The sequence below is a fragment of the Coregonus clupeaformis genome, unplaced genomic scaffold (genome assembly GCF_020615455.1).
Source record: "Coregonus clupeaformis isolate EN_2021a unplaced genomic scaffold, ASM2061545v1 scaf2378, whole genome shotgun sequence".
Taxonomy (NCBI): Eukaryota; Metazoa; Chordata; class Actinopteri; order Salmoniformes; family Salmonidae; genus Coregonus; species Coregonus clupeaformis.
The window spans coordinates 71,602-79,220 of record NW_025535832.1 but is presented as its reverse complement, the minus strand read 5'-3'; the positions used below and the strand labels follow the sequence as shown (position 1 = coordinate 79,220).

At 40.2% G+C, this 7,619-nt stretch overlaps 1 protein-coding gene across 1 annotated transcript; it reads left to right on the top strand.

The window, feature by feature from the left end:
* Window positions 1-287: 287 nt before the first annotated feature.
* Window positions 288-7,143, top strand: LOC121548062. The gene is made up of 10 exons (XM_041859459.2): window positions 288-732; window positions 1,668-1,788; window positions 2,675-2,805; window positions 3,238-3,358; window positions 4,237-4,367; window positions 4,794-4,892; window positions 5,628-5,824; window positions 6,078-6,141; window positions 6,275-6,337; window positions 6,490-7,143. The coding sequence occupies exons 1-10, from the start codon at window positions 523-525 to the stop codon at window positions 6,817-6,819; spliced, it is 1,467 nt and encodes a 488-aa protein (XP_041715393.2). The 5' UTR covers window positions 288-522; the 3' UTR covers window positions 6,820-7,143.
* The last annotated feature ends 476 nt before the right edge of the window (window positions 7,144-7,619 follow it).

The window sequence follows — 7,619 nt, the reverse complement described above, 5'->3', positions numbered from 1 at the left end:
AGAACGGTTCCTGGGGCTGAAAGATTTCTCAGCAAAAGAGTTACATGGAATATTGTCAAAAGCTGTACCACCATCTCAGGTCCTAGAGCCTGAGAAGGGAGATATGGAGAACTAAAAGAAGGATGAAATTGGAGTTTTGTTTGTTTTGGCAATGTACTATTTTTATTAGGGTGGAGTAAGTTAGTATCACTATTAAGTATGGATTTCTTTTTTATTTTATATATTTTGTTGTTTCATACCGTCCAGTTGGTGTCGGCAATACAACTTTTGGATGTAGTCCGCCATAAAACCCACAGAAGAAGAAGAAGGAATTGTAGATATTGAAAGAGGACGAGAGATGCAGGTGCGCGATTAAATAAGCACAGCCTCGTGAGCGTCATAGGCGCGCGACAACAGGTGGTTTTGATTCGGCGGGTGTGGGCCAATTGTGTAAGAACTCCACTCACCTTCTCTTGGTTTATGAATGGTTTAATCAACAGAGATTGCAATTAGGCTATTTTAGCTTTCAACACAACAGGAAAAATGGATCTCTCAAAGAATTCCGTTGCAAACAGGAGAAACAGAAATGCGACCAAAGGGAACAAGGCTACTCTCAAGTCGAACGTTTCACCGGCGATCAGGAGACTCATTCAAGAGACCTCAAATCATATTCCATTGGGACGACAACTTCAAAGGACGCCGCCAACGTCAGAGTTGAAAATAACTTTGCCTTTCGGCTCTGAAACACAAATGGTAGGCGGAATCTCGTTCACTACACTTACGCCTATGCGCACTGGGGACGAGTTTTACAGTGCCTTAAGAACATATTCACACCCCTTAACTTTTTCCACATTTTGTTGTGTTACAGCCTGTATTTTGTCCTTGGCATACACACAATAATACCCCATAATGTCAAAGTGGAATTATGTTTCTATAAATTAATTAAAAGCTGAAATGCCTTGAGTCAATAAGTATTCATCCCTTAGTTATGACAGCCTAAATAAGTTCAGGAGTAAAAATGTGCTTAACAAGTCATAAGTTGCATGGACTCTGTGTGCAATGATAGTTTAACATGATTTTTCAATGACTACCTCATCTGTACCCCACACATACAATTATCTGTAAGGTCCCTCAGTTGAGAAGAGAATTTCAAACAAAGATTCTACCACAAAGACCAGGGAGGTTTTCCAATGCCTTGCTAAGAAGGCGCCCCCCCCCCCATAAATCTGCTTGAAAATCCATGGCAAGACCTGAAAATTGTTGTCTAGCAATGATCAACAACCCATTTCAGAGCTTGAATAATGGGCAAATGTTGCACAATCCAGGTGTGGCAAGCTCATCCAGAAAGACATGCAGCTGTAATTAATGCCAAAGAAGATTATAATGTATTGACTCTGGATTTAATACTCATCTAATCAAGATATAAGTATTTTAAATGTCGTACATTTTTTACAAATGTTAGAATTTTTCTTCCACTTTGACAAAGTATTTTGTGTCAATTGACAAAAAACGAAAATTAAATACATTTTAATCGCACTTTGTAACACAACAAAATGTGTAAAATCAAGGGGTGTGAATACTTTCTGAAGGCACTGTAGTTTGTAGGCCAACTTGACCAAATTATTGTGGAGGGTAGGCCTAGCCAACTCATTCATTTCTATCCCTTCTAATTTTGTCTTTCCATCCAGATTGAAACCACCCCTGGGCGAGAACCCTTGTCTCCTGCGCTAAATATGACCATGGACCTTTACACAATCGAGCGTGCAGAAACGGAAACATACCGACGGTCTCGCATCACTTCAAACACAAGTGGGTGTTTCCCATATTGTTCACATTCCTATAGCTGTATATTTGCACTGATATTTGATATGTCTGAGGTGTTTTGACAAACATGAACACACACAGGGGTGCCGTGCACCCGTAAAATCTGAGGGGGCACAAAGTACATGAGGATGGCAGGGTGGTCTGGAAGGGGGGTAGGCTCCATCTGCAAGTGGGAGAATTTAGCATTTTTCGAACACCTGAAATTGCTTTTTCCTGCAATTTAGAGCCATAACTATTATGCTTAATTCCATGTACAAAATGTATATTTTTCTGCATATCTAATCATACCTCTTGAGCTGTCTGTATTCTCCTGACTGGTGGTTCTTTTTTTAAAGAAACAAAATATGCTTCTCTGCATATCTGCTAAGATCTGGGTAAAATATTTAAAGGAGTGTGATTCTTATTCAGTTCATTTAGTAATTGATTGAAACCAACCTTGCCAGCAGACATGCCAAATCAAATTGTATTTGTCACATCTGCCGAATACAATGGGTTTAGACTTGACCGTGAAATGCTAAGATAATTAGACAAGCTAGCTACTCTAACTTGATTGGTAGCCTGAAATGGCTTCTTGGTAGCTAGTTATAAGGTTGGTAGATTGAGAACCCTTCTGGGCTAAAGCCAACTTCATAAAATTGCTAGGTGGCTAGTAGTATTACAGAGAAAAGTCACCCTGTGGCCATGACTCCTCTGAACACACATTTCATTAAAGTTCCATTCTTGTCTATTTTAATGTAGTCCTATGTCACATGATCCTACTGTAGGTCTATAAATCTGAATGTTAAATGCTTTGGTGTATGATGGTGCACAAGCTTGTAATGAAAAATATTATTAGCACAATCCACCTAATGTTATCAACGTACATGTTCAGTCTGTTCAGGCAGTGTGCTGGAAGAGGACCCCTACTCATTGATAAGAGGCATGCAGGGCTATGAGGTTACCCCGGCAGACCTGGCATTCCTCAAGCGAGCTAAGCAGGAGAGGCAGATCAACACCTTACAGGTGAAAATCCATATATCTGATGGTGAAAACCCCCACTTGATTATTTTAATGACTGATGCTCATGGTACCTCAAATTGAAATTAACACAGCCATTTTGCAGCTGTAATTGATGCCATAGAAGATTCTAATGTATTGACTCTGGATTTAATACTCATCTAATCAAGATATAAGTATTTTAAATGTTGTACATTTTTTACAAATGTTTGAATTTTTCTTCCACTTTGACAAAGTATTTTGTGTCAATTGACAAAAAACGAAAATTAAATACATTTTAATCGCACTTTGTAACACAACAAAATGTGTAAAATCAAGGGGTGTGAATACTTTCTGAAGGCACTGTAGTTTGTAGGCCAACTTGACCAAATTATTGTGGAGGGTAGGCCTAGCCAACTCATTCATTTCTATCCCTTCTAATTTTGTCTTTCCATCCAGATTGAAACCACCCCTGGGCGAGAACCCTTGTCTCCTGCGCTAAATATGACCATGGACCTTTACACAATCGAGCGTGCAGAAACGGAAACATGCCGACGGTCTCGCATCACTTCAAACACAAGTGGGTGTTTCCCATATTGTTCACATTCCTATAGCTGTATATTTGCACTGATATTTGATATGTCTGAGGTGTTTTGACAAACATAAACACACACAGGGGCGTCGTGCACCCGTAAAATCTGAGGAGGCACAAAGTACATGAGGATGGCAGGGTGGTCTGGAAGGGGAGTAGGCTCCATCTGCAAGTGGGGAGAATTTAGCATTTTTCGAACACCTGAAATTGCTTTTTCCTGCAATTTAGAGCCATAACCATTATGCTTAATTCCATGTACAAAATGTTTATTTTTCTGCATATCTAATCATACCTCTTGAGCTGTCTGTATCCTCCTGACTGTTGGTTCTTTTTTTTAAAGAAACAAAATATGCTTCTCTGCATATTTGCTAAGATCTGGGTAAAATATTTAAAGGAGTGTGATTCTTATTCAGTTCATTTAGTAATTGCTTGAAACCAGACATGCCAAATCAAATTGTATTTGTCACATCTGCCGAATACAATGGGTTTAGACTTGACCGTGAAATGCTAAGATAGTTAGACAAGCTAGCTACTCTAACTTGATTGGTAGCCTGAAATGGCTTCTTGGTAGCTAGTTATGAGGTTGGTAGATTGAGAACCTATCTGGGCTAAAGCCAACTGCATAAAATTGCTAGGTGGCTAGTAGTATTACAGAGAAACAAGTGACCCTGTGGCCATGACTCCTCTGAACACACATTTCATTAAAGTTCCATTCTTGTCTATTTTAATGTAGTCCTATGTCACATGATCCTACTGTAGGTCTATAAATCTGAATGTTAAATGCTTTGGTGTATGATGGTGCACAAGCTTGTAATGAAAAATATAATTAGCACAATCCACCTAATGTTATCAACGTACATGTTCAGTCTGTTCAGGCAGTGTGCTGGAAGAGGACCCCTACTCATTGATAAGAGGCATGCAGGGCTATGAGGTTACCCCGGCAGACCTGGCATTCCTCAAGCGAGCTAAGCAGGAGAGGCAGATCAACACCTTACAGGTGAAAATCCATATATCTGATGGTGAAAACCCCCACTTGATTATTTTAATGACTGATGCTCATGGTACCTCAAATTGAAATTAACACAGCCATTTTGTGCTGCTTTGATCACACATTTTAAAGCTACGGTCAATATTCCCTCAATCACCTGGGGTGTATTCATTAGTCACACACATAGCAAAACGTTTTTGCAACAGAACGTTTTGCAATGAAAACTGTTTTTATTGGACATTCAGGTAGGTTTCGTTCCGTTTTGAGTCTTCTCCAGTTTGGTTCAATTTGCAACAAATGTTTTGCAGTGAAAACAAGTTTCTATTGGACAAATTCAGATAGGTTTGGTTCCTAGTGAATACACCCCAGTAGGGCTTACTTGATGTAGTTGAATAATATGTGATGTTCAAGGCTGTCAATGTGTTTCCTATGCAGAGAGAGCTGGATAAGTTACTGAGGCAGCGACGGAACCAGATGCTGGCCAGGGATCTGTCCTTGGCCTCCAGAGAGAAGATCCTAGCTGACCTTGACGAGGTGAAACGTGTTACTGTACAGTACTGTAGCTACTAGGGATGTGACAAATGTACAATTGTTCTTAACATTTAAACTGCCGTTATGTTTATATGCTAAGAAAAAAAAAAAAGAAAATGATGTGAATTCACAATTCAGATATGATGCTGCGTATGACCCAATGATGTGTATATATGTGTGTGTGTATATATATAAACCAATGGTATGACCACTAGGGGGCAATGCAGTTCAATCTACTGTTAACGACGATGACATACGGAGCGCTATATATTCGTGACAAATAATTTGAAAGATGCATATCTCCTCCTAATAACGTTACAGCATTGTTGCGTTAGGTATTTGTTACATTTTTATTTTTCCGATGATGATGGTCAGGACCTGTTAGTGGTAGTTCTGTGATAACTACACTATTTTGTCAAAAGAAAAAAAGGTTTTGTCGTTATGGATTTTTTTCGTTTAAACGTTCACACCCCTAGTAGATATGAAAGTATGAAAATATATGCACTCACTAACTGTAAGTCGTTCTGGATAAGAGCATCTGCTAAATAACTAAAATGTAAACGTAGATACTGTACTATGCTGAATGTCACGTTGCCAACCTCTGAAGTTGTCATGACCTTGTTAACACTGCCTCTTAGCTTTACTGTGCTATATCTTCTCATTTATGTATACAGACATGTTTGTGAATATGTCGACACATTCTCTGACAATTCTATTCTGTTGGACATCACGTTTCAGATCCTGTCCTGTGAGCAGACTGTTCATATGGGGCGAGTGTTCCTCTCCAGGAGGCTGAGCTCACCTGAGGTAGAGGCCCTGGACTCCAAGTCCCTCCTGGCCCAGATAAAGACTGCTGATGTCCAGCAAGCTGTAGAGGAGGAACAAGCTGAGATCAGTGAGCTAGAGGACAGAGTGGCCAGAGGCCTGGAGCTCAGGTAGCTAGCTAGCTCCATGTCACTGCAGTGGCCAGGATCATATTTATTAGGCACCAAATGGAAGAAACCTGACTGGAAAACAGGCAGGGACTTACAATAAGAAGCACTCATTTTTGTTCTGATGCAAAACATTTTCCTACAGTGTGCCTTAATGAATATGACCTATGGAAGACATGGCCAGTGTGCTGTTTATTGATGTTTACAGAAACAGGAGTTCTGGCTTTTATATTCATATTTATTTTTCTTATTTCAGAGAGAAAGAGGAGAAAAGACAACAGGAGATTGAGAATCAGAACAAAGAAATCTTCAAGAAGAAGGTGCTATGTGTTCAACACTTGTTGCCATGTCATTTTTAGTGATACCATGAATCACCAGCAGTACTGTATGGTCACAGCCCAGTTCTTTCTGGATATGTATAACTGATAAGCACCATTTCATCTCTCTATTAAGGCGAACATCAAGCATCTGATGAAGGAACTATCAGAGCTCAAATCCCAACTGGCTGGAGCAGAGGTAAGTGTGTATGTGATTGAATAAGCTCCGTGGCTGACCTTGTGGTGTGTCCGAGGTGTTGGGAATGAAAGAATACATTTTTAGTCTCATTGAAAAATTATTTGTACTTCCTCAAAAGAGATTCCATGAGCCACTTCCTTGTGACTTAACAGGAGTCTTTGCTAGCCATTCAAGGCAAGATGGAAACTTTGAAAGACACAGAAAAAGAGGAAGACGCGGGTCCCCAGGAGGCATTGCAAGTCGCCCCAAGCCAAGCAAAGGCTCCCAAGGCAAAAAGGAATGGTGGGGAAACAATTCCCCAACAGGCTTCTCATGTCCGAATGAAAGCTGAAAATACACCTACCACGGTTGGAGAGTCACATATGGCCTGTGGTCTCAGACGATCAAAGAGGATAGCGACTAAGAGGAGCTGTGTTGAGAGTAAGCCTGTTTTGAGGAAAACTCACCCTGTCAAAGCAAGCATTTCACATGGAGAAAACTGAAACTTTGGAGGTTTAAGGAGTTTGTTTTACTGCTTGTTTGGTACTGTAGTTAGGTTTCCATCCAATTGGCGACACATTTTCTTGCAAATGTTCTAAAGTCCACACAGAAACAATATATGTATTTTCCCACCGGACGTGTTTCCATCAAACTGACTTTTTAGAGGATAACATGTTGTGCGTGATGACAGTGCACATAAAAACACTTTTACGCTTAAGTTTTTATGGACAGAATAAAAGAACAGAAGTTGAATGTGTTTCCATAGCATTTTCAACTCTATGGATGGTTTTGTCACACAAACTGCAATAAATAGCATACTTGCCCCACCTGGTTTTGGTGCGTTGTCTATAGACTACAGTGCGCTGATAAAGCGGACAGGGTAGGTAACACAGTGTACAAAACATTAAGAAGCTCTTCCCATGACAAACTGACCAGGTGAAAGCTATGATCCCTTATTGATGTCACTTGTTAAAGCCACTTCAATCAGTGTAGATAAAGGGGAGGAGACAGGTTATAAAAAAAATTGTAAACCTTGAGACATGAATTGTGTATGTGTGCCATTCAGAGGGGAATGGACAAGACAAAAGAACGGGGTATGATAGTAGGTGCCAGGCGCACCGGTTTGTGTCATGAACTGCTACTCTGCTGGGGTTTTCACGCTGAACAGTTTCCTGTGTGTATCCGAAAATGGTCCACCACCGAAAGGGCATAGTCAATTTGACACAACTGTGGGAAGCATTGGAGTCAACATGTGCCAGCATCCCTGTGGATTCCAGCTTTTAAAAAAATATTTTTACATACT

What these genes read in the sequence shown, in the direction of transcription:
- LOC121548062 (XM_041859459.2), top strand. Translation starts at nt 523, where the DNA reads ATGGATCTCTCAAAGAATTCCGTTGCAAACAGGAGAAACAGAAATGCG. An exon ending in TCGCATCACTTCAAACACAA is followed by an intron (nt 1,789 to 2,674) that starts GTGGGTGTTTCC and finishes GTACATGTTCAG; the next exon opens with TCTGTTCAGGCAGTGTGCTG. An exon ending in TCCTAGCTGACCTTGACGAG is followed by an intron (nt 4,893 to 5,627) that starts GTGAAACGTGTT and finishes ATCACGTTTCAG; the next exon opens with ATCCTGTCCTGTGAGCAGAC.